Raw genomic sequence first — 26,503 nt, forward strand, 5'->3', positions numbered from 1 at the left:
ACGCCGGCCACCGCGGCCCGGCCACGGCCTCCGCCCGGGGAGCAGCGAGCGCCGGCACAGGTGCGGCGGGGAGGGGGCGGGCGGTGCCGCGGGCCACGCCACGTCGGGCCCGGGCCCGGCAGGTGTCGAGGCCGTGGGCGTGCCGGGGAGCGGGGCCGAGGCTGGGACCGAGGGCGTGCCGGGGAGCGCGGCCGGGGCTGCGCGGGAGCCGCGGGCGGCGGCGGCCGGTGCTGGCCGGGCGGGGCCTCCGGCCCGGCCCCGTTGGCGGGAGGCAGGGGGCGGTGGGTGACGGCGTCGCTGCGGGCTCCGTTCCCGCCCACTCGGCTTTGAGGGGAAGCCCGCGCGGCCTCTTAAAAAAGGGTCCCGTGTGGAAAAACAAAAGCTGTACCCGAATTTGACGCGGTCGGGAGTTTGGCGTTGGTGTGGAGGGCTCCTCCGGGCTACAGCGCCGAGCGCAGCCCTTGCCTGGGGCTGAGCAGGGTCCCGCAGCTCGAGCTCCACTCCCCGTCCGTGACCAGACGCTCCCACGCCGCCTGACCCGGCCGTGCTGCCGGGAGATATCGGTCCGGTGCACGGCTCGCAGGCTGGCACAGCTGGATGGGATTTTGGAGGCTGAGGAGGGAACAAAGAAGCAGGGACCGCTTGGATGAATGCCGACGCAGTGGCTCTGATCTCTCAAAATTAATTGCAGAGAACAAGTATCCCCGCTGGTGTCAACTGAATTCTGCCGGGCGGAAGGAATTTCTCCTCCGTGTGCGTGCAGAGAGACCCAGCCGGTCCTCTGATTTCCCCAGATTAACAGCACGCTGGCAGCATACCGAGGCAGCACGCTTCGAACAAATATTTTCATCACTCTTAAGATTTAGAAGGAGAAATGGAGAGTTCCTATTGTTGCACTTCTTGAAATGCTTTGTCAGTTGTTTGCTTGGCTGCGCCTTCCCGGTGCCAGCCAAGAACAACTTTCCCCATAACTTCCGTTTTGTAAATACGGGGTGGCTGAAAGGAGCCTAACCATCTGCTATAAATAGCAGGGTGTATTCGGGTCAGGCGTGTCTCCAGATTGGCAGCGGTAACACGGTCGTATTTTTAAACAGCCCCAGCAGATTCTACACAGAGCACACAGGTTTAACGATGAATGTAAAATCGAGGTGCTCTGGGATGCTCCTGTGCAGGAGTACCAGCCTGGCTAGTATTGCACTTCACCATGTTTTGTCTGAGGACTGGGTTGCATTGTTGCTTTTGATCTTAGCGTGAGCCTTTTCTTAGCGTGGTCCCTTTTCTGCCCAAGATTCTTGGCAAGTGACTGAGAGGAGTACTGTTCACACTGTTAGTGGGTTATCTGTTCCAGTTTGGGCTGCAAATGTTTCGTTGTTCCACCCTCTTCCCTCAGCCCAGGAAAGAAGCTAACCTCTTTACACCAGTGCGTTGCTGAGCTAAGGAAGGTGAGGAAATCTGAGTCATGGGCATTATTAATAAAAATGTTGCAAAATTTCCATAGTCTCCCCAGCTCAGTCTTGCAAAAAATAATCAAGTGTGTGAGAAACTGTCGGCACCCTAAATGGCAGTGGTTTTGATACGGGACTGCCCAGAGTGCAGTTGGATATGTTTGTCTATCAGGGGCACAACTGATAAAGCAAGTTTTGTATGTAATAATATTTGCATATAGGGATTCTCTAGGCTAAGTATGTTGCTGGGTGCTAATTTTGCAGAAGATAATATTGAAATGTAAAGGTACTGTGATGATGATGATGCAGCAAAGCCACTTAGCAACTAACCAAACCTCAAGGAGAGGAACAATCCACAAATCAGTTTTCCTGAAGCAGTTGCTAAGACGTGAAATAATCAGGTCTCTGTTACATGGTTTTCAGTCTCGTCTACTATATCCATGCACTCACAGACAAGCAGAACTGCAGAACAGTAGGGGTTGGGAGGGATCTCTAGAGATGTTCTAGCCCAACCCTTCTGTTAATGCAGGTTCACCTAGATCAGGTCACATGGGAACATGTCCAGGCAGGATTTCAAAGCCTCCAGAGAATGAGATTCAACATCTCTGGGCAGCCTATTCCAGGGCTCCCTCACCCTCACAGTAAAATAGTTTTTCTTTGTGTCCATTAACCCTAATCCTATCACTGGACACTACAGAAAAAAGTGCTGCCCTAGCCTCTTGACACCTTTAAATACTTACAAATATTAATGAGATCCCCTTCAGTCTTGTTTCCTTGAGCTGAACAGCTGCAGTTCCCGCAGCCTTTCCTCATAAGGAAGATGCTCCAGTCCCCTGATCATCTTGGTGGCCCTGTGCTGGACTCTCTCCAGAAGTTCCCTGTCCCTTTTGAGCTGGGGAGCCCAGAACTGGACACAGGACTCCAGATGAGGCCTCACCAGGGCAGAGTAGAGGGGGAGAAGAACCTCCCTTGACCTGCTGGCTACACTCTTCTTGATGCATCCCACGTTGCCGTTGGCCTTCTTGGCCACAAGGGCACATTGCTGGCTCATGGTTAGTTTGTTATCAACCAGGACTCCCAGGTCTCTCTCTGCAGAGCTGATCTCCAACAGGTCAACCCCCAGCCTGTACTGGTGCATGGGGTTGTTCCTCCCCAGATGCAAGACTTTGCACTTGTCCTTGTTGAACCTCATGAGGTTCCTCTCTGCCCAACTCTCAAGCCAGTCGAGATCCCACTGAATGGCAGCACAGCCTTCTGGGGAATCAGCCAGTCCTCCCAGTTTGGTGTCATCAGGGAACTTACTGATACACTCTGTCCCCTCATCCAGGTCGCTGATGAAGATGTTTGAACAAGACTGGCCCCAGAACTGATCCCTGTGGAACTCCACTGGCCACAGGCCTCCAATTCAATTCTGTGCCATTGATCACCACCCTCTGGGCTCTGTCATTCAGCCAACTCTCGATCCACCTCAATGACCACACATCCAAGCCACATTGTTGGAGCTTTCTGATGAGGATGTTATGGGAGACAGTGTCATAAGCCTTACTGAAGTCAAGGTAAATGACATCCATTGTTCTCCCCTCATCTAGCCAGCTGGTTATATTCCCATAGAAGGCTCTCAGGTTGGTTAAACAGGATTTCTGCTTGGTGAATCTGTGTTGAGTCCCTCTGATAATCATCTTTTCCTTCATGTGTTTTGAGATTGCATCCAGGATGAGTTGTTTCATCCCCTTTCCAGGGATGGAGGCAAGGCTGACCAGCCTGTAGTTTCCTGGGTCCTCCTTCTTGCCTTTTTTTAAGACTGGAGTGACATTGGCTAGATTTAATTCCAAAAGGACTTTGGCTTTCCTGGTTTTGTCCCTGCTTACTCTTATCGATGTTCCTATACTCTTCCCAAGCAACCAGGTCCTTTTTCCACCTTACATATATTTCTTGCTTCTACTTGAATACTTTCAGTAGCTCCTTGTTCATCCATGGAGGCCTCTTGCCTCCCTCTCCTGATTTTCTACTTGTGGGGACACTCCTATCATGGGTTTGGAGGAAGTGGCACTTGAAGATCAACCAGCTTTCTTGGGCACCCCTACCATTTCAAATCCTATCCCATGAGATTTGGCAAATACATAAGAGACAGCAAGTACAAACAGTTGCCAGCTCACATATTCAATGAAAGATATTCTGGAAGGGTACTGGGCACAATCTAAGAAGAAAAAAAAAAAGTATCCATTTGTCTGTCTCACTGTCATCAACATTAAATGTAATGTCATGGCAGTTATTTACTGAGGAAACAAGAACGTAGACCTCACTGATGTCTGAGATGCACCTCCAGGCCACTAAAAACAGCAATGTTGTTCACTGCTGGGAGCACTAAAGCTGAAGCTGGTGCCAACAGCAAGAGTAGAGTTGGATGCTGCCCGTGGTGTGTTTAGCATCTTTCCTACATGGCATCTTGCCCAATGCCAAAAGGAGTGGTTTTGCCCTTGATGCCTCAGGGCAGGTCCTTGTGCTTTGCTCCCAGCACTCATCCAGGTGTGGGCAGTGGCTGCACGGCTCCTGGCTGCACCAGTGCCTGGCTGTGGTGGGCTGCATGGACGGGTGGCAGCCCAGCTCCCAGCTGCAGGTCACCTTTGGAGAAGCACTGTTCCCAGTTTGTACCTCCAGCCTGTCCTGTTTGATCTCATGGGAAGGACTTCTTAAGAACACATCCTTTCCCCTGGGGTTTTTTTGGTTGTTTTTGTTTTGTTTTTTGAAAAGAAAATGATGACAATCTTTGCTGTTACTGCTTTTCCAACAGCAAGTTCATGGGATCCTTGATAGCATCTGGGTTTTGACATTCTCTTTTTCACTGAGGACTGGGACTGGAAAAATGTGTGTCTGTATGTTGTCAAATACATGTGTGTGTTAGAGCAAAATCCACCAAACTGCGGGATGAGGGGAATCTTTTACCACTGGGGCAAGGGAACACATCAGTAAGGGGTGGACAGCCTTAGCAAAATTGGAGTTCATACTAGTAATTCAGATGAATAACCAACCACTGAGTTGATTCATAGGTTTCTGTGTGTGTGCTGATTAAGTTCTCCATTAAGTCAAAAGGACAGGGGCATGAAAAATTAAAACCAAGACTGTCCTATGCCTTTAGTAGGTATTTGTGGCCAAACTGACAGGATGGTCAAAGCAACTGAAGCCCTGGATAGTGTGTCCCCTTGCAGCAGGGAAAGAGATGTAAACTTAAAAGCCCCAAAGACTTTTTTTCATAAAATGTGTAGTGGCCTATTTGTTAGAAGGAGTGAGGACTTCACTTTGGCTTCAATACACTAAAAGAAAAGGAAAATCAAACCCCGTTCATTGTCTTGCTCTGCATCCCATATTGTTACATCTTAACTTTTGTTTCCTTATGGTGTTCCTGTGTCTCTCTTTTCCTTAATTCTCTTTTCTACATGGTATTGCTGTCTGCCTTTTCACTTTCCTTCATCCCCTTGAGCTTGTTTGAACCTTGGTCTGGGTTTCAGCACTTCAGTTCGTGCTGGAGGAGAGTGAGGGCTGCCCACAAACAGTAACACTGGCCTATTGCTCTCTACTCATCTGCAGAGTGAAATTGCTTAAAATTAAGATCCTGCTCCTACTCAGCTTCTCCATTTGGGGTTTTCCCCAAAGCTTCCCAGAAGCAGCTGGTGTTTCCTGGAGCTGTGCTCACAGAGCACCATGGCTCCTGCAGCGCTGCCTCCTCCCAGCAAAACCATCCAGATCCATCCTTCCTCCAGAGCTGCTGGGTTCAAGGAAAGCCCATGTATGAGCCATTCTGCTGCTCTGATGTCAGCCTGTGCAGAGGCTGTGTGTAGTCAACAGCTTCATCAGGATGCACCGGGACAATATGAGTTCATGGCAGGGATGGAAGAATATCTTCTGGTTGAAAAAGCTTAGCTGTAAAAGTGAGCTTAGACTGTGTCTAGAAATACAACTTGGATCAATTAAATTGATCCCATAAAGAAGCATCATGCCTTCAAATTGATGCCTTTCCCTTTGCTGCTGACTTCAGCAATGGCTTGTCTATTCCAGAGCTTCAGGGAAGTTTCAGGAAAACATGCAGCAGGGTTGAGATGCCTCCTGGGAGGGAAGATGGAAAGTGAAATAGGTTAGAAATGCTCTTAAAAGCAAGCTCAGTTAAAGTGAAAAGGCTAAAAAGGGTATGTGTTGTGTTTACTATGAAATAGAATAGAGTATTTGAAAAACTATTGTTTTAAGTGATAGGAAACTTTAAAAAAACTTGCTTTTCTAGAAAATAAGGTACCATACTTTAGAGGAGAGGGGAAAAGAAAGGAGAAACAAGAAAGCCAGGGGAAGGGGCAGAGGAGAATAAGGAAAGAGTGAGGTTAGAGCAGGAGCCCAAGGACAGCACATTTTGGTCTGGGGAAGGAGGCTGATACAGAGATGAGGTCTGCCAGGAATCCTGTGGGCGCAATTAAGTATAGGCTACAAAAATCATTAGGATTTATAGCTACTTAAATTATTACAACCCAAAATATAACCACTTATTTTCTTAGAGTGGATTTTATCTCAGCTGGAGAGTTTTGATTTTGATGCGAGGTGCCCTTGCAGCCTGTAGCGTGAGGTGATGGAGCTGCTCTGTGACCAAGCCGGTGCCACTTCCTTCATGAGCCGTCCTGTGGCTTCCTTCAGTGACCAGATTCACCTGGGCTCCTTGAGGCTACTGTGCAGGGATTCACAGACTTGTATCTGGGGTTTCCATACATCTTTATGTGTTTCCTGCTGCCCACATACATTTTTCTTTGGTCACATTGCTCGCCGCTTTTGTGAAAGATGAAAACTCCTCTATTACCTCAGACAAAACCTGGGAAAATGGCTTGGTAACCTTGTGTTGCTCAGGATGGTAAAATCTGCAGTCCCTACATCAGCTCAGTCAGGGAAAATGCTTTTCAGTGGCTTGCCTTTTGACCTAAGACTTTTAAAACATTTTTAGATGTGATCTTTTCAAAGCTGTGCTGGGGGATTTCCACTCCCTTGCTAGTTTAAAATGCTCGTTCTGTTGTTTCAACCACAAAGCTTACGCTCGCACACACTCTCTCTCTCTCTCTCTCTCTCTCTCTCTCAATCTCTCTCTCATTTTCTGTCCATTGAGGACCAGCTACAGTTCTCAGGTACGGCTTTACCAAAACGTGTCTTGTTACTGCTGGCGGGAGCCTAACGTTGCTAGAACTATTTCTCCTCTCTAAAGGGCTCTTTAGGGGTGAGTTGTGGCACACGGGGGTGTGAGCAGCACAGGACTGTATTGGGGGAAGGCTGCAGAGCTCAAAACATTTCAAGAACCAAATTCAGCCACTGAACCAGCAAAGCAGAGACGGGATGTCATAGGGGTAAGTGGTGATGCCTTCTTACCAAAATTTCTGTTGGTGCTCGGGAAGGTGGCAAAACGTACAGGTATTGCCAGAGAAGTTATTTTCCAGCTGTGAAAGAGATTATTTTAAGGGAAAAAAAATCCCAAATACTGTAACAATTTTGTGTTGATTTAACGTGGAATTTTTAAATAAAACTAAATTAATTCATGATTAGGAGATCCAGAGAAAAGAGTAGATGTAGCAAATAAGCAAGCTGGCTGTATAATCAAAGCTACTTCAGCACCAGCCATACTTCATTAGTTCTAAGAGTGTGGAGCTTTTGTTGTTTATGTTTTTTGGTTGGTTTTCTTTTAACTGCTATCAGTGTTGTAATCTATGTCTTAAAAAACCAATGATGTCTGCTCTTACAGGGATTTACTGTAATGCTTGGCTGTAACGCTATGCAAAGGAAACCCTACTGTCTTCCTCTGCTTAGTGAAAATTTGCCTATGGAGATTAGCAAACTGATGCTTGCTTAGTAAGGTTTTACTGTGCTTTGAGAAGAAGGTAATAGTGGAATTTGAATTGGATAATATTGTCTGTATACAAAGGAAAATATTTTTCTCGTGCTGTCCTCTGCAGCAGCATTCCCCGTGGGGCTGCAGGCACATATCCAACAGATATTGCTGTTAGAAATACCTTCTCCTGGGTTCCAGGTGGTCAATGTACCACGGTTTCTAAGTGATTAGGCCAACAGCAGGGCAGCTCCTGAGGCTGACTTGTTGCCAGGTTGAGGTAGGAGTGAGCCCTGAATATAAGCGGTGGGACTACAGGGGGCCACAGATGATGCAGCCAGGGTCCTTCTCTCCCGTGGGTACTCTGTGCGTTTGGTTGTCAGCAGTCAAGGTATTGTAACTCCTCCTGGATTGGAAGGGACAAGGGTGATCGCCTAGTGATGCCAGATGTCATCATCTGCTCTTTTCACATGACTTCATATAATCTGCTATATCTAAAATGTGTATTTCAAAGTGTATAGCTGTCTTTAGTCATTCTTTGGCAGACTCTTACCTGTTCTACTACATACGTAAAAAGCCAGGGTATATATTTCTTTGTCCTCAAAATGTGGTGTTTTTCTGGAGGACCTTATTTTAGTAGTAAGTCAAGGACCTTTGTTAACAGTTTTAATTCAAGATACTGGATGCAGGTAGTCTACCTAGTTAATAAGGCAGCATGGAGAGGGATATTTTAATGCAAAATATGTTCCTCTCTATCATATTTCTGTCTGTCAGCTCCCAGTGAAGTGAATTGATCTTAGACCTCTAAATTTGATAAAACTTTCCCCACTGTGACCAAGACAGGCTTCTAGTTCTGATGTACCATAAAAGGCAGGTAATTTTTAGAGGGAGGGACAGGGCATCTTCTAAGACTTGTCTCTACCTGTGTCTTAGGGCAAAGCAATAGACCTGAACTAGAGCTAGGTGTATAGGAACGTAGGTGTATAACTTTTTCCAGTGCCCTGTTCTATGTATTTTATGGAAGCACGATAAGTAGGAAGCAGTCACAGTGCTTTTTACCAAGCAATACCCGAATCCTGGAGAGCAGCTGAGCATTGACCTCCCTTCACACAGTGAACTTTGTGAAAGCTGTGTTCTCAGCCCCCATTTGCTGGGCAGCAGAACCAAGGATCCTGTCATCTTCTCCGTGTGTGATGACCAAATCTGTAATAACGACTCACATATTTGCCCTTCTCAGTCTAAAGAATGTGGTGGCGTGAAGGTTTCGGTGCTGTAGCTGGCTGTGCACTGACAGCTCATGGGGTGATCTGCTGACCTTTGTGCAGGGATTGGCATTGCACAAGAGAAAACTGGAAAGACATATTTTCTTTGTAAAGAAGTGACCACATTATAGGGATGGTTTTCTCTATGTGCAGCATGTATGTGTTTCTAGCTAAAAAAACTTGATTTGTCTCCAGTAGTTCAGTGTGGTATCAGCGTTGCACACCGCTTCTCTCCATTCTGACTGCTGGTGATATAGATAGGCAGCAGCGCTGCTAGAGGGAAAGTGTTTGAACTTTGCTTTAAAAATGTTAATTTTATATATAGTAAGTCATGCCCAGCTGATTTTTATCCTTATTGTCATGTTCTCCTCATGTGTTGCTCAGCTTCTGAAAGGTAAGATATACTAAGCGTGGCAAATATTTGGGCTCAGTTTCTGCCAATCTTGGTAGTCTTGGAAGACTGCACATACCATATTGGCTATACAAATAAGGAATAATCAAACTTACATTCATAGAATGGTAGGGGTTGGAAGGGACATTTAGAGATCATCTAGTCCAACCCCCCACCAACTTTGGTGTTTAAAACAGAGTAGCCCATGTTAAGAAAGTTTATGAAAATTCTCCCCTTTGGATTGTTTCCAGTGAGATTAAAGAATCATAGAATAGTCATGGTTGGAAAAGACCTTTGAGATCATCGAGTCCAACCAGTAACCTCATGCTGCCAAGCCCACCACTGAACCATAACCCTCAGTACAGATGCAATGTGCATACAGTGCCAATGTGTAAAGAGTTGTTCCAGAAGTGGTTTGCATGTGCTACCATTGGTGCAGGCAGGGCTGGGATGCTGAAATGGTGGGGAGGTGCAGCTGGAAGCTCTTTGTTCTACGCTGCCCTTGAGCTCCCACTCTTGGGTAGCTGTTTATAGGCCCTGGGCGTAGCTTCTAGTGACTCATACTACTTTTCTATGTGCAGTCAGAATTGATTCTATTTATTTCAGTATACAGAAACCTGTTTCTTTAGACATGTAGATTTTCAGTGCCCATAGATCAGGGTGGGGTTTTTTGGTGTGTGGTGCATGCCATTGCAGTGGAACTGCAATGAGAACGTCGTCGCTGTGGTCATTGTGTGTCCGCCACAAGAGCATCTTTGCACAGAGCCTGCCGCGCTCTGATATTTTCAGGCGGCGTTAGAGTTCGCACGCGTGCTGAAAACATGAGGTGTACACAAAGGAAAGACGCCTTCCCCCTGCTCTTAGCTGTGAGCAGGCAGAAGTGAAAGCGTCCCTCCTCTCCCACGCGGGCCTGGCATTAGCGTAAGCAGGAAACTGATTCCGTTAACCATCGGCGTGTTCTTGCTGTCACAAAAACGCACTATTTTCCCCCCTGATGGTTTCCCTTTGGTTTCAGTGCGGGCAGTGTGAGTGTGGGCGGGCCTGGAGTGCTTGGACGCCCGAGGTGGCAGAAGAGCCTCTCTGATCCCCCCGAGTCACCCATGTGCACTGGGATGGGAGTTCTGTGCCATCCGCTCTGTTTGGATTGCCTCCCACCCAGCGCTGGCCACTAGCCGGGCTAGCACAAGGGCTGCCGTTTCTTGGCTCCTCTGAGCCCATCTCCCGGTCCCGATTCACCTCCCCAGTTTGGGTGAAGCGTCATTATCCACAGGCTCTCTCTTGGGGCAGCCTGTTTCCTCCAGCAAAGCAGCTTCAAACACTGCAGCATGCCTCTTACAAGGCTGGCAGTGGTGGCAAACATCCCCCGACCTCCAGGCACCCAGAGATTTCTGTTCTGCTCTCTTTCACCTGAGGTGCTCTTTCCTGTGTCGTGAGGTACCCTCAGCTGTGCAAACACACTACTGAGAGAGGCTGAGGTGGAGGAGGTGCTTTTGTGAAGGTGCTGAGAGTTCCATTTTTAGGAGTGGGATGGGGGTTGGGCACGTCATGGAGGTGTTTAAGGAGATAAAGGCGCTCGTTTCAGCAAGACAGGTGGAAGCCGTTGCAGCACGTTGTGCTCCTTGTAGAAAGAGGCAGGAATTAATGTGGTTGATTTCATGAGCAGCAAGAGCTCTAAAGCTGTTCCTGGTTGGAATTTTGAGCAGTGACTGTTTTTTCTTACTGGATCCCATAACTTTGTTGCCTAAAACACGTGTAACGTTGTTCACCTCAGCTGGAAGTACTTGTGGAGTAGAGGTAGACCCTTAAAGGCAAAATGCGTAAAATGTAGATGTTAATGTTTTTTTTTAATGTGTTGTTATGCAGCACGGCATTAACTTGGTAAACCATACCAGCAAGTGACACAAGTGTTGCAGTGTAATAGGACTCAGGCAATTGGATGCCATGTAAATGGGAGCAAGAGAGAGGAAGGAAGCATGTTTCAGGGTTCTCACCAACCCATGACAGAATGAGTTGATAGGAAATTTGTTCTGTAGGTAGTCTATGCTGGGGAAGTTTCCCGTCACAGTTCTCTATCTGCCTTTGAAGCAGCAGGCACCAGGCTGATAATCCTTGGGGCTTCTCTCCATATTAAGTGTCAGAGAAGGAGGAACCCCATTTTCAGAGGAGAAAAGGTCAGCCGTTTTAAAATGAAAGGAGTCAGATGGACAGTTGTCTCTGGTTTGAAGCAGCAGGTTGTTCATTTGGAGGGACCACAGAGGTAGGGCAAGGGGCAATGGGTATACGCTGGAACATAAGAGGTTCCAAAGAAATACAAGGAAGAATTTTTTCACTGTGAGGGTGAGGGAGCACTGGAATGGGCTGCCCAGATGAGTTGTGGAGTCTCCTTCTCTGGACACAGTCAAAACTCACCTGGATGAGTTCCTATGTGACCTGTTGTGGTGGTTTAGCCCGTTGTCCACCCAATCATAAAATCACTCTCCTCCTAAAATGGACGGGAGAGAGAGAAATATAACAAGCGGCTTGTGACTTAAGGACGGAGATATCACTCAGCAATTAGTGTCATGGGCAAAACAGACTCACCTTGGGGAGAAAAAAGGTTTCATTTATTAAAGAAATAGTAAGAGCAGGGAGCTGAGAAATAAAAACCATCTTAAAAACACATCTCCCCACTCCTCTGTTTCCCAGGACTCCCTTTCCTCCTCCCCAGCAGCACAGGTGATGTGGGTTACGGTCAGTTCATTACAGATGGACTTTTGCCACTGCTTCTTCTCAGGAGGCCTCATCACACTTCCCACTGCTACAGTGTGGGATCCCTCCCCACAGGAGACAGTCCTTCATGAACTTCTCCAGCAAGTCCTTTCCATGGGCTGCAGCTCCTCACGAACTGCTCCAGCATGGGGCCTCCCATGGAGGCAGCTCCTCACACACTACCTCAGCGTGGGTCATCCACTAGGAGAACAGTCCTTCAGGGACAGACTGCTCCAGCCTGAGTCCCTCACAGGATCACAAGTCCTGACAGCAAACCTGCTCCAGCGTGGGCACCTCCGCCATAGACTCCCAGGTCCTGCCAGGAACTTGCTCCAGCATGAACTTCTTATGGAGTCACGGCCTCCTTCAGGCATCCACCCGCTGCGGTGTGGGGTCCTCCACGGGCTGTGAGTGGGTCTCTGCTCCCCAGTGGTCCTTCATGGACTGCAGGGGGAAACCTGCTTCACCATGGTCCTCACCACATATCACAGGGGAGCCTTTTTCAGTGCCTAAGCACCTCCTCACCCTCCTTCTCCACTGACCTTGGTGTCTGCGGAGATGTTTTCACATTCTCCCTCCCTGTTGTTGCTGCAGTTCTTCAACTGCGCAACAACTTCTCTTTCTCAAATACGTTATTCACAGAGGTGTTACCTCCATCACTAATTGGCCAGGCCTGGGTCAGGTGCAGGGTCCAGCTTAAAATTAACTGGCCCTAACCCTATGAGCTACATGGGAAGTTTCTGGCAACTCTTTTTGTTTAAAGAAGCCACCCCTGTAGCCCCCCTGCTACCGAAAAGCTGGCACAGGCAAAACCACTACACCTGTTGCTGCTCTGGCAGCAGGGGGTTCAGACTAGATGATCTTTCAAGGTCCTTTCCAGCCCTTGAGATTCTTTGAGTCTTCATGCCTGGAATGTGATTAGGGCTCATACTCCTGTGAGTTACCAACATGAGACAATCATTTGTTCTGGAATGTGTCTATCACTCAGCCTGGGAGGGCAGAGAGGCTCTCACCAGCTGGGCAGGTAAGTGTCGTGTAAAGCCATGAACAAGGGTGCTGAGCTGCAGAAGCATGCAAATGTTTGCTGTGAAATGCATTTTTGTCAGTTAAGTGCTTTGGCTTGGTTTTGAATCAGGTACTTTGCCAGTCTACTGGACTTCCTTGCCCAGTGGTCTGTGGCAGCTGCACATGGCATGGTATGAATCACTACTTTCGTGGGCCAGGAATCCACTGCAGCAGGGTGGTGTATCAGTACTTGGCATACTGTTTCATGCCAGCCGTAAGGTTATTAGTGGTGATGGGTTGGTCATGCTTCCCTGTGAAAGCAGCAGATAACCCGCAGTGACCTTACCAGGAGCTGAGTCACAGCTCTCGGAGAGGAGCTGATGCCAATAAGAGTGACTGGAGTCACTGACAGGGTGGGTGATGCACACAGAGAAGAGAGTCCCACAGCACTGCTATAAAATTGAGCACTTCCCCCGCAAAGTCATCTGAGAGCTCAGGTGCCTTGTGCTTTTGTACACATCCTGTAAGGAAAAAATGTCTTCTGAATGCAAAGCCACAAAAAATGAAAACCAGAGTACCTCTAGGTCCTGAGCTGCTTGCAAAGAAACGACTGCAAGGTTGAGGGACTGGTGGCAAATGGCAAGGTTTGTGGCTTGGGGCTGGAAACAAACATTACTGGTTTTTCCTATTAGAAAATTAGCATTGCATTTCTGTGCTGTGTATGAGCTTTGGTAGGTTGAGAGAAAAAATTAAGTTATGCCTTTGATTGCAGTCTTGCTATTCTTTCTTTTCTTTTTTTTTCCCCAACTGCTTCTTTATGCAGGATTAATATAGCCAAGAACTTGCACATAAGTAAGTCAAACCTTGAAGAAAAATAGGATTAGAGTTTACTGCTACACATGAGTGATCAACAGGAAAAAGAAAGATGTCACGTTAAGAGGCTTTGAATCCTGTACCAAGTAAACTGAAGGTAAAACCCCCTTTTTTTTCTTTTTGCATGCTCCTTGCTGTGAACCGCAAAGCTGTCTGCTGCTTGAACCAGTGCAGTGAACTCATGCAGTCTTGTGGTGGTTAAGTGTAGACTTTCCTGGCAGACCTTAGGGCCAAGACATGGCCTCTGCTTTCCCCAACTGTGTCTCTTACTCTTGTAATTCTTTTTTTTTGAGACTAAGAGCTGCTTCTCAGAGCATTTTGTTGTTCTTCAGTAGCTGCTCCTTCCTCTGAAGTCCGTGGCCACCAGGCCACTGCCGATGCCAGCCCCCCAGCGAGTGGCAGCCCGCTGCCGGTGGTACCCAGGGTGCTGCACCTGCCCGTGAGTGCTCGAGGGCATTCTCCTTGTGCCTGCTTCCCAGCGCAGCTCCCATGGCCTGTGACGAACCCGCCGCTCTCTCGGGCATCTTCACGCGCCAGAACTCTGCCAGCGCCATCTCTCTGGACTTCGAGCCTGATGCCAACTACAAGTTTGTTGAAGCCTTGGAAGAGCGGTACAAGTGTGCCTACTGCCGCCTCGTCCTTCGCAATCCCCACCAGACAGGATGCGGGCACCGGTTCTGCCAGCAGTGCATTCTGTCTCTGAGGTCAGTGCCAGCTCCTCCTGCACCCACCAGCTCCCCGTGCTCCCTAAAAAGGAAGTCACCACCTTCTATAAATCAGCAGTGAGTGCCATAGTAGTGATAGTACCGATCTGATACCATGCTGAAGGAGTCAGTGGAAAGACTGTTGAGCTTGAGGTCTGCATGCTCAGGGCTTTAAAGGTGTCCTTAAAGACCTCACCCAGTGCTGGTGAGGAACGCTCAGTAACTGCAGGGAAGTCAGCAAGGCAATGGTTGACATAAGCTTAAGCAGTAGTGCTTGAGATGCCGTTTCAGCCTGCGTGCCTAGCACTGTGCTGGTCGGGTGGGCTTGCTGCGTTAATGTCTCACGGTACTGGCACTGGTGGTTAGATTAAGCTGTTTTCATTTGATTCTCATATAATTTCTTTTGACTTCATTGGAGTTACAAAACTGATGTTAGTGTTACCCGATACTACAGTCACACCATGAGGCTGCTGGCATCCACCTGCTCAGGATACACCTGCAGGTACAAACGAGTTTAGCCCACAGACCCACATGGGAATACATTACCTACTCTTTCGTGTACCCCAGGGTGGGATTTGGCCCAGGGAAGCTGCAGAGGAGCTGTTTATGTGGATGGATGTTGCCACTTACCTTTTTATGAATTTGCGATGCTGCTTTCTCTCTCTGGGTTACATCCCATTTTGCACTGTCTCATTGTCTTCCCGTTCCTTATTGCAGGGCTTCTGGAAGCCTTAAGACAGGAGCCATTAGATCTTCTTCTGCTGGTGCAGCAGGGAGTGCACTGCCTGCTCTGGGCAAAAGCTGCGCTTAATGGAGGCGGTGGGATTTTTTTCAGATAGGACATTTGTGAGCAGCAGATGGTCAGAGTGTGACAGAGTCCTCTTAATTAAAAACCATCTTATTAACACTCATAGGACAAACTCTGCTTTCTGTTACATACTAGCTGTCACTGCATAATGCCCTTTTAGAGCTGTGGGCACAGTTTGGCAGTGTAGTTGCCAGATGAAAGCGTTTTCGAACCACTCATGTTTTTCATAGTATCTAGTACTGACTTCTGACAGATTTGGATTCTAGCATGGCCCAATTTTGTAAAATAAAAACTTTCTGCGGGTTAACATGACTTTCCTTTTGATCTAGAGAACTGAATGCAGTACCCACCTGCCCGGTCGACAAAGAAACAATAAAAATGCACGAGGTAAGCGGCTGTAGTTTTACTTCAGCACTCAACCTGTGCATGGAGAAGTCATGACAGCTGAGAACAAGGTGGCTCTTAGCCTGTTAGTCCTCAGAGACAGAGCAGCTTTTGTCTCTGAAATGTTGCTAAGGGCAGCAGTGTATTCAGTGATGCTCTCCCAGAAAGGAAGTGTGGGTGTACAGCTAAAGCTTTGTTTTATACCTCATACTCTGAAGTTATTGTAGCCTTCTGTATTTCCAGTACAGTGTTGAAGTGTTTCACAAAGTTTTAAATTTTCCTTAGTCACCAGATGCCTTTTTTAGTGGAGAGTTTACTGACTTGCATTTTTAATGCCTCATCTTGCTGAGTTATCTAGTTTATTTGATTGTCTTTGTTTTGCTTGGTGTAAATTGCTGCCTGAACTATTTCCATTATATCTCATTAACACTGCAGACCTAACTTACTTTTGTGTAACTTTTTAGAGGAAAACATAAGTTCATGCTTCTTATTTTGCAAACTACTGTTTTTTTGTGTGTTGTTAAATAAATGCAATTGTCCTTACTTAATATGCCAAGGCTTGAAAGTACACAACATGCTTGGCCCTGCCAGAATTAATTTTCCAGTGAAATCAAATGTCTCCTACTCTCTCTCCTTCTCCTGATAGGAAATTGTAATCTGACTGTCCATGTGGTTTTTGTTTTTCATTTGCTGTCTCTACTTTGTGCAATTTTTGTTGGCAATAGTGGAACAGTGAGCAGCTTTATAATGCTCCTTACAGGAAGATCCCTAAATAAGATTGAAAGTTTGCTCAGGGGGCTTAGCTTGCTTCTGCATACACAACTGGGAACAATGCTGTTTCTCAGAGGTTATAGAAGGGGTATCTCAACATCATCTCCATCCCAAAGGTGTGCTTGCACTGCCTGAACATCAGAGGAGTATGCATAGAGATGGTTTGTCCTTTGAGGCCTGTTAGCTCCGGCTGCTTTCTTCCAGATACTGACAGGTTCTGGCAGTGGTTTTACAGCTCCTGAGATGCTAATGCTGCTGATGCTGGGATGGATCAGCACCCCGGGGAATAACCATAGGGGGAAAAACCCCTATGCTTGTTAAAAAATTCATATATGTCTTAGTAGACATTTTAGTATACATTTTCAGTATGAATTACAAAGAACCATACTTGCAAATATGGAGTCTACACGAGCGTGCTTAAAAGATTTGTTGTGAGGTTGTGCTTTTTTATATCCTTCATCACATCCTCTGTGACTGCATACAGAGACCTGTTTGCTTCCTTCACAGGTTTTCAAAGACAACTGCTGTAAAAGAGAAGTTCTCAACTTGCACGTCTTCTGCAAAAACATCCCTGACTGCAATTCAAAAATCATTCTGGGACGGTACCAGGTTAGTTTGCTTCATCAAATTTTGAAGCCTTTGGTTTTCATGCAAAACTATGTATTTATGATAAGTGAAATTCCATTGATTGTCTTCAGACTTTGGATTTATTGTAGCAATGTGATGCAAGTACAAAGTTTTTTACTTAGCTACACGCTGTAAGTAACAAATGTTAAGTTCAAAACATTACGGCCATTCAGCTTGTTCCAGCTTTGCCTTAGATTATTTGTTTGTTTAATAAGAATCATTTGCTTTATGTAGATTTGGTACATCCACAGTGTCTCTACATACCTTCTGTATGCTTGGGCCCCACATGATGGTTGACAGAAGAAAACTTGGCAAGACCTACTGGCCATTTGGGCCATTTTTGGTAAATCAATTGAATGGAAAGTGGAAGTCGAACACGGGACTCTCCAAATTTTCAAGCTCACTTTAGTTCTGAGGTTGGAAAAGGAAAAAGTTTATGGAGGAAAAAGTATTCAGAGTTTTGCCTGTTACCAAACTGCCAAATGTTTCTGTGGGTCTGTTGGGGACGTGCAGATGCGGTGAAATACTTTGGGGTTTGATTTGCTGTCGCGTGTTGCAGGAGCATCTTCAGCAGTGTCTGTTTGAAAGCGTGCAGTGCACTAATGATGGATGTTGTGATCAAATTCTTCGGAAAGACTTGAAAGAGCATTTGAGCCAGCACTGTAAATTTCGAGAAGAAATGTGTCAGTACTGTAATAAATACGTGGTGTTAATTAACATAAAGGTAAGATTCTAAAGCATTCCCTGAGAATCCATAGCACATTTTGCCTCTCGATGTTGCCGAATGAGAGTCTGCAGCGTTGCAATAGGGCTGAATAATAAATGTGCTTTACATACTACCAATTACTGTTGCTCTCTTCTAAACAATGTGATGTGGGGCTTGTAAGTGTACGTGTGGGATTAGCTTCCTGTATGTATGTTACTTGACAAAAATGCAAGCCATTACTTCGTTTTGTTTCTTTTTCCTCAGAACCATGAGAAAAACGACTGCCCTGATTATCCTGTGCCTTGCCTCCAAAACTGTTCACAAATAATTCTGAAAAAGGAGGTACTATTGTTCTTTTCATACACTGTGATTCAGCAGATAACATGCTTTGGTGAAAACAGAAAGTATTGTTGCAGCCCACATGGACCACATGACAATAAAACTTGATTGCTCCCAGTATTTTCTTTGTTTGGTCCTAAAAGGGGTTTGTGTCCTATGTCACAAGTGAGGCATCCCATTGCTGCAAACCCTTGGCATTTTGCAGTATGCAGAAGTCTCTTATTGATACTTATTGACGGTCAGTACTCATTTTCCTGTTTACACGATCAATGGTGTCATGACATTGGCCTTTACTCACCCTCTATGCAGGCATTCAGATTTATCAGTGCAGCAGATCATATTTATTTCATTACAAGTTTCTTTGTCAATACCTGCAGATTGAAAAGCACCATGCAGTATGTCCTGAGGTGGAAGTGGACTGCCCGTATAAGCAGTATGGCTGTCTTGTAAAGGTACTGGTTTATAGATTTTTGTACCGGGGCTGGAATTTGTCTCCCAAACCAATCAGAGCCAAATTAGCCAAAACAGCCAGTTTTTGTTCTTGTACAGCATTTTTAGTACTGGCTAAGGTGCTGTACTAGAGAATCATGGCTGACATTGCCTTGCTTTCAAAGCACATTTATAAATGATTGCATCAATAATTTTTTTATTAATGACTTAAAAAATCTGTGTATCTTATTATTCTATTTTTTCACTTCCCACTCTGCCTCACTAAGCTTAAAAGAGGGAAACTTGCTGACCATGAAAACAGCGCCCTGAGGGAACATATGCTGCAGATTTTAGACAAGAACTCCCGCTTGGAAGAACAGGTAAGTCATATTTAACCAGCACTCTTCAGTGGTTCTTGGCTGGTTGGAGCACGATACGAGATTCTACATTTCTGTCCTGCTTTAGCACAGCTATGCTTTAAAAGACTGGTTTTATTGTCTTTGCACACCTCAGAGGTCAGAATAAGTTCTTCTATGAAGTCAGTTAATGAGATGGAAACCTCTCTGTGCACAGGCACGTATATTCTGCACCAAGCACGGTGGGAGGCTCATTGCCATTGCTCACCTCATTTAATTTTGGTCTCTGCTTACAGGGGGTAGGAGGTTTGGAGATAACATATTGTAAAGTTTCAGTGCCCAGTCAGATTGCTCCACAAGGGAGCTGTTAGGTGCCCAAGTCACCCCCTCTGTAGAGGTAGCACAGAGTAGTGCAGAGCCAGTTGCAAGCAGCTTTCTTCTCCGATGACTTCTGCAGCTCCCAGCAGGTGACAGTGGGTGTATGTCCAATCCTACTATGGTTAATGCATTCAAGCTGATGGTTGACTTACTCTTTTGCCTGTTTATGCTAAAAAGAAGTGCCTCAAAATGCTACAATATGGTTTTGGAGTTGATATCCCTCACTGGCTCATCTCTTTTACTGATTAGGCCTCAGTAGAGGAAAAAAAACCCAGTATACACATCCACAGAAATGCACATTCACATGTGTGGATCTGTGTTATCCCACTATGGAGACAAATAGGTAATCGTGATAGGGATGACAGATCTGAGTCTCTTTGCACCTGTTGCCACACGGATCTGTTAAGGGGTATGATTACCTTATGTTCAGTTCTTGCCAGTGCTTACCCATGAGTTGTGAATTAAGTAGTGCTATATCTAGCTAAGTTTTAGGGGCTTTGCATTATAAACTTTTCCACTTTGTCCTATGTAGTCACATATGTTTTAATTTGATTGCTGTATATTTTGGTGTGCCTTAGTGTTTTACTCTGTTTTTTTCCATTTGTAGATATCTGACCTGTATAAGAGCCTGGAATGTAAAGAGATTAAAATCCAGCAGCTAGCAGAGGCCATTAAAAAGTGTGAGAAGGAGTTCAGGCAGTTTACACAACTGTTTGGTAAAAGTAGCAACTTGATGGTAAGCACGCAGGTAAGACATTGGTTTTACCTTTTTTGCCAATTGCTTTATTGCATCCTGAAATATGTTTTTCCAGTAAAATAGCAGGACAGTAATAGTTCTCCCACACATTTTACAAGCCCACCTTGTTTGGTTATTTTTTTACAATACAGTGGTGTCTTGCAGCAAAACTGAGAAAGTGTGGGCTGGATGATCAGGTAGTGAGGTGGATTGTTAACTGGTAGAAGGGAAGAAGGTGGACAGTTGTGATCAATGGGACAGAATCTAGTTGGAGGCCTGTATCTAGTGGAGTACCTCAGGAGTTGGTGCCGGGACCAGTACTGTTCAATCATTAATGACCTTGATGAGGGAACAGAGGGCACTGTCAGCAAGTTTGCTGATGATACTAAACTGAGGGAACTGGCTGACACACCAGAAGGCTGTGCTGCCATTCAACGAGACCTGGACAAGCTGGAGAGTTGGGCAGGGAGAAATCTAATGAAATTCAACAAGGGAAAGTATAGAGTCTTGCATCTGGGAACAAATAACCCCATGTACCAGTACAGGCTGGAGAATGAACTCTTAGACAGTAGTGTAGGGGAAAGGGACCTGGGGGTCTGGTGGACAGCAGGGTGAGCATGAGCCAGCAATGTGCCCTCGTGGCCAAGAAGGCCGATGACATCCTGGGGTGTATTAGAAGGGCTGTGGGCAGTAGATGGAGAGAGGTTCTCCTCCCCCTCTCTTCTGCCCTTGTGAGACCTCATCTAGAATATTGTGTCTGGTTCTGGGCCCCTCAGTTCAGGAAGGACAGGGAGCTGCTGGAGAGAGTTCAGTGCAGGGCCACCAAGATGATAAAGGGAGTGGAACATCTCCCTTATGATGAGAGGCTGAGGGAGCTGGGGCTCTTTAGCTTGGAGAAGAGGAGACTGAGGGGTGACCTCATTAATGTTTACAAATACATAAAGAGCAGGTGTCAGGAGAGTGGAGCCAGGCTGTTCTCAGTGATGTCCAATGATAGGACAAGTGGCAATGGGTACAAGCTGGAACATAAGAGAAGAAATACAAGGAACAATTTGTTCACTGTGAGGGTGAGGGAGCATTGGAACAGGCTGCCCAGATGGGTTGTGGAGTCTCCTTCTCTGGGGACATTCAAAACCAACCTGGATGAGCTGCTGTGTGACCAACGCTACTCTAGGTGGTCCTGCTCTGGCAGGGGGGTTGGACTAGATGATCTTTTGAGGTCCCTTCCAACCCATAACATTCTGTGATTCGGTGGTTCATTTTAACCAACAAAGTTTAGATATCTGATCTGGGCACAAAAAAAAATGGTACAAATCCTCATGGCCAGATCCCCATGGCAAATACACAGGTGTAAATTTGAGTAGTCAGTGGAGTAAAGTGATACAGTGTGGATGGGTCTGAATGAGGGATGGCTTCTCAGTCAGTAAATATGCTAAATTAAACCTGAAGGAGCACTGGGATACGTTCCTAAGCCAGCAGAGCACTACAAATGCACAGTGTAGTTGATAGTAGCAACATTCTAAAAACTTCTTGATCTTATTTCATACAAAATGGCTGGTTTTATGGATGTGTCCTGTCTCTGCTTCCCACCCTCTTCCAATGGCATAAACTGGGAAGGCTCTGGCCAGTCACCTGGATAAGTCTGCACGCCTGGAATCGCAAGTGAAACAGCTAATACAGATGGCAAACCAGCAGCAAAGTAAATTGGACTTGCGACCCCTGTTTGACACGATTGAAAATGTAAAGCAGAAGATTGCCCTGATGGAGACATACGAGCAGCGCTTGGGTATGGTGGCACTTCCATTTCCTTTCTGCACGGGCGGGAGGGTTTTGCTGATAGACTGGTAGCTGAGTAGAGACTCTGGTGCTACAGCCAGTTAACTGCAACTCTTCAATAGAAAGAGCTTTCTTTGTCTTGCTCCCTAAGACCAACTTGTGGCAATGTGTGCTGCATCCTTCCACCTTCCCCTGCTCCACAATGTCTCCCAGATTCCTGGGGCACTGCAAGGCCACACAGCTGACTTTGGGAAGGCTGCTACGCTGTGATGGAGGCACTGGTGCTATCCATTAAATCCCATTTGTAGTACTGGTTTTCCTTATTTAACAACCAGCTGCAATTACCATTTTAAACAGTTAACAGCTGTAGTAACACTAGTTCACAGACTGTATCTGGGCTTGAGTAGGTCTGTTACTCAAGCATGAGTCTGGTTGCTCTTTGTATCCAGTGTTTTGACAGTTTTTTGTTTTTACTGAACATTTAACCTTTTTTGTTTTGTTTGTTTTTCCCCTTCCTCTTCCCCCCTACCCTCATCTATTCTTTTTTCTGTGTTTTTTTTTCACCCCTAGTTGTTTTGGAAGGCCAGTCCAGCAAACATGATCTGCAGATCAACGTTCACAAAGCACAGATCAATAAAAACGAAGAACGCTTTAAGCTTTTGGAAGGCACGTGCTACAGTGGGAAACTGATCTGGAAAATCACGGACTACAAGATGAAGAAGAAAGAAGCGGTGGAAGGCCGTGTGCTGTCCATATTCAGCCAGCCCTTCTACACCAGCCGCTGCGGCTACAGGCTGTGCGCCAGGGCCTACCTGAACGGCGACGGCTCGGGGAAGGGAACGCACATCTCTCTCTACTTCGTTGTGATGAGAGGGGAGTTTGACTCACTGTTACTGTGGCCTTTCAAGCAGAAAGTTACGCTCATGCTTTTGGACCAAAGTGGGAAAAAAAATCACATTGTGGAAGTCTTTAGAGCTGACCCCAACAGCAGCAGCTTCAAAAGGCCAGACGGAGAAATGAATATCGCCTCTGGGTGCCCACGCTTTGTGCCGCACACAGTCCTGGAGAACACCAAGAACACCTACATCAGAGATGACACCCTCTTTTTGAAAGTGGTGGTGGATTTAACCGACCTGGAGGAGCTGTGAAAAGCCTGCCCAATCAATGTGACTGCTTTAACCGCTACGAAATGCTTTCTTGGCGACTGCCAGCCATGCAATAGTGAATAGCCACTAGTAAAGCTACTGATCATGTTTCAAGGCTTTAGGACCAACAGATAATGAATTGCCAAAGTGTCAGCCTTTCCTTTTTTAACCTTTTCTTTTTTTCCCCCAAGACTGCGTTTTTAAAGCAGGCCTAAGTCCAGCTGGATGCGAACATGCATTCCATCCAGGCTTAGCTCAGCCCAGGCTGGAGGGAACACTTGGCTCCCATCATCAGAAGCTCCCCCAGGAAGCCCACTGGAGCCTATGGGTTCCAGGCCTGTGCACACAGCTGAAGCCAGGCCCAAGTGTGCAAGTGCATTTCATCAGCCTGAAGCAGCAGCACTGCAATGGCAGTGTGTTTGAAGGAATGTATCTTGATCCTTCCACCTCCTGGATTTTTGAAGTGGGGAGAATGGCTTCGGGCAGGCAGGGTAAACATTTGCCTGGGATCTTGTACCTTTATCTTGTTTCGTTTTAATTGTTTGTTTTTTCCAGAGAGCCTGGAGGAAGATGCTGATGCCTCTTATTTTTCTAGCCTGGTATTCCAGCTGTACAGAACACCCCCAGGTCACAATAGCTTTCTTGTGTCTTTTCCATTCCTGCCTAGTGCCTTAGAACTGATTTACATTGGTGGTAAACATCTGCAGTCCCTATCTGAAGTCAAAAGAAGCCATAGGTACTTCTCACCTCTCAAGACAGGGCCAGAAGTGGGGTGCTGGGTCAGCCTGCCAGCTCTTGAATGTGGTGAGCTGAAGAGGGGCAAAACTCCTGTACGTTTGTTCCCGCATGTGCACAAAAGAGATGTTTTCTGGCCTACCAGCTCTACGGAAGGTGGGAAGAGCTTTGGATATCTGCCTGAGCAAAACCCATGTAACGTGCGCTGTTCCCATCCACCAGAAGTGGGGATGTTTGGGAAGGGAGGAGGAAAATAGACTAGGGAGTGAGGTTTCCATAAGAACCCAGTTCTCACAGGTAGTGCAGCTCAAGCATCTGTTAAAAGGCAAGGCAGCTGCTCAGTAACGACTGCTGACTATGAGGTACGCCTGAAGATCTGAATTTGTATTGCAAGTTCCCTCCAAGGGAATGTGTGCATCACGCAGGGTTTACTGGAGATGCACTAAAACCACCAAGATCAGGCACTGAGGAGCAAGTGACAAAGAACACACGTGCCTTTTAAAAGCCTTTTGTGTGCCTGTAAGAGGGATGTAATTTTGCACACTCCATCATTTTGTTCTTACAGGTGACAGAATTTTGTGTCTGTCTTATCTCAGGTAGTGAAACACCACAATGTTATCCATTGCTCCTGTGGTCCACTGGCAGAGCAAACCTGAGCTTATCAAGAACCAGCAAGAAACTGAGCTGGGTTTAGACTAAGAGTAAACTAGGCAGGAAGGATAAAAATCAAAATGGGACACAGACTGCATGGTATAAGGTAGAAAATTCAAGAGGGTAAACGTGTCAAAACCAAAAATGCTTTTTCTGTGCAGGATGTTGATATCAACTGAAACAATACAATTTGGGGACCAAGATGAAGGCAAAATACTGTATTTTGTATCTATTAACTCATTGCGAGGCATTTACTTTCCCACAGGGTTTCTAGGGCATAATTCAGACACAAACATTTTCAAATGCAGGGGCAGGAGGGAAGAGACCTTAGTTATCTGTTACCTTATGGTGAGTTAGCACATCTGAAATAGTCATTTTGATCTAGATGTTCTGAAATAGTCATTGTGATCTAGATGTCTTTTTTCTTATACAATATTGGGACGTACTGGGCCACTGTAGGGACTTTCCATGTTCCCTGGGACAGACGGTGAGGGACAGATTTTATTCTTTTGTACAGCCACAAAGAGCGAGTTAGGCCTCGTGTCCCTAACACTTTGTTACAGAAAGAGCAAGCTTGGTTTGAAAATGGTGTGGCGTTCTAGGACATCAATCCCGAGCCTCAGACGTGGACTTCATGTCGATTATTACTTTAATATTTATCATGTAACCTTCAAAGTGGCACAACCACTCATAACTGACAGAGACATACCACCTGAGTTAGCAGGTGGAGTGTAAAACAAAGAAAAAGTGATAAAGAACTTGGACAGCCGAGGGAAGCAAGAGGGAAAGGAGGTGGTCTGTGTCTTGGCACATTCCCATCCTTCTCTGCTTCCACCACCCCAGGCGTAAAATGGGGATAATAATACTTGCAGAAGCGTTAGGGCCATTGAAATCGTTGTGAAGAGTTTTGAGCATGAAAAGAGCTAAGTATTAATAAAACTCCATTTCTAAATGTTAGAGTAGGTGACGTAGTTAAGTGTTTAGTGTGTTCCTGGGCAGATTTTGAAAGCATGTTTGGTTTTAGCCAGTCCGCACTGCAATCTCTCCCCTCCCCTACCTAGCTGGGTTCACGTTTTTGCCACGAATATTCCTTTTACAATTTTGAAGCACAAACAGTTCATCCTGGGTGATGGAAACATGCCTTTTGAAATATTGCCTGTTTTATAAGGAATTAGTTGATAAAATTAATTTTTTTTAAAGACAGCCTTCTTTAAATTGTTGGGTTGGTTTTTCTTCTTACAACAGCTGAGTGATTGACGTTACATTTTCAGTGATTTTTACTACTTGTAAACCAAGATTTAAAATATCCCATTCCTAACAAAGAAAAAAGATGTTGTGTAGCATGAATTGTTGGGAACAATTTTGATGTTGCATGAAAAACACCAAAAATCTTTTAAATAATATTGTACTGGGCAAGTAACCAAAAAGAGCGTAGGGTATTTCTACATCAGCAGACAGAATGGTTTTAATGTATTTATTGATAGTTTATAGTTGTTTGAATCTCTTACTACAACACAGGCATTTTTTCTAGCCAAATGTCATCGCTGTGTATGTAAACTAATATAAGAATAAATTTTAGCATCCTTCTGGAGTGGGAGTGGCATGTCTTTCTTTTGGCTGGATTTAAGCAGACTTTTTAGAAGGACACGGGGAATAGTGGGTATTTGCTTACAATAAAAAAAACCCGTACCAAACCCCACCACTGCTGTAGAGAGAATCAATGCGCCTCAGAGATAGTTTATACTTGAACATTGTAAAGCAACTGCACTTCAGAAATTGAGTAAATTCTAAGCCCGGAGTTGGGCAACAAAGCTGGTGAAGAGTCTGGAGAACAAGTCTGATGTTCAGCTGGGGGAGCTGGGGTTGTTTAGCCTGGAGGAGGCTGAGAAGAGATGTGATGACTTTCTACAACTTCCTGAAAGGGAGTTGTAGCAAGGTGGGGGTCAGTCTTTTCTCTCTAGTAATGATTGATAGGACAAGAGGAAATGGTTTTAAGTTGAGTGACGAGAGGTTTAGATTGGACATCAGGAAGAACTTTTTCACTAAGAGGGTTATTAAGCATTGGAACAGGCTGCCCAGGGACGTGGTGGAGTCACCATCCCTAGAGATATTTAAAAGATATAGATGCTGAGACATGGTTTGTTTTAGTGATGGGCTTGGCAGTGAGAGGTTAGTGGTTGGACTTGATGATCCTAAAGGTATTTTCCATCCAAAATGATTCTATGGTTCTGAACTAGATGAGACAAAGATCCATGAGGTCTGAGGATCCATCAGAATAAAACCAGGACATTATTTCTGTTTGGAGTGGGTTTGGGTTCATGGTGAGGTTGGATTTGTTGCGCTTCAGGTCTGTAACAGGAGCTGTTTCAGTATCCCATGATTACTTCAT

General features: G+C 45.8%; 1 protein-coding gene across 4 annotated transcripts; it reads left to right on the forward strand.

The window, feature by feature from the left end:
* Nucleotides 1-25,627, forward strand: TRAF5 (TNF receptor associated factor 5). Of its 4 annotated transcripts, none has more exons than XM_061990066.1 (13): nucleotides 1-60; nucleotides 2,773-3,001; nucleotides 13,520-13,666; nucleotides 13,902-14,273; nucleotides 15,411-15,468; nucleotides 16,744-16,845; nucleotides 17,423-17,587; nucleotides 17,834-17,911; nucleotides 18,286-18,360; nucleotides 18,625-18,717; nucleotides 19,679-19,819; nucleotides 21,425-21,593; nucleotides 22,154-25,627. In XM_061990066.1, exons 4-13 carry the CDS (start codon nucleotides 14,059-14,061, stop codon nucleotides 22,729-22,731), a joined length of 1,674 nt encoding a protein of 557 aa, XP_061846050.1. In that variant the 5' UTR covers nucleotides 1-60; nucleotides 2,773-3,001; nucleotides 13,520-13,666; nucleotides 13,902-14,058; the 3' UTR covers nucleotides 22,732-25,627. The 4 variants fall into 4 exon arrangements, with proteins under 4 accessions (XP_061846050.1, XP_061846053.1, XP_061846051.1 ...); XM_061990069.1 differs by having other exon boundaries at nucleotides 19,679-19,807; XM_061990067.1 differs by having other exon boundaries at nucleotides 13,905-14,273.
* Nucleotides 25,628-26,503: the final 876 nt, after the last annotated feature.

Source organism: Colius striatus, chromosome 2 (genome assembly GCF_028858725.1).
Source record: "Colius striatus isolate bColStr4 chromosome 2, bColStr4.1.hap1, whole genome shotgun sequence".
Taxonomy (NCBI): domain Eukaryota; kingdom Metazoa; phylum Chordata; class Aves; order Coliiformes; family Coliidae; genus Colius; species Colius striatus.

Excerpts from the sequence above, each read along its gene's own strand:
- TRAF5 (XM_061990066.1), top strand. The coding sequence starts at position 14,059 with ATGGCCTGTGACGAACCCGCCGCTCTCTCGGGCATCTTCACGCGCCAG. Across the intron at positions 18,718-19,678 it reads ACTCCCGCTTGGAAGAACAG|ATATCTGACCTGTATAAGAG; the intron begins GTAAGTCATATT and ends TTCCATTTGTAG. Across the intron at positions 21,594-22,153 it reads GACATACGAGCAGCGCTTGG|TTGTTTTGGAAGGCCAGTCC; the intron begins GTATGGTGGCAC and ends TTTCACCCCTAG.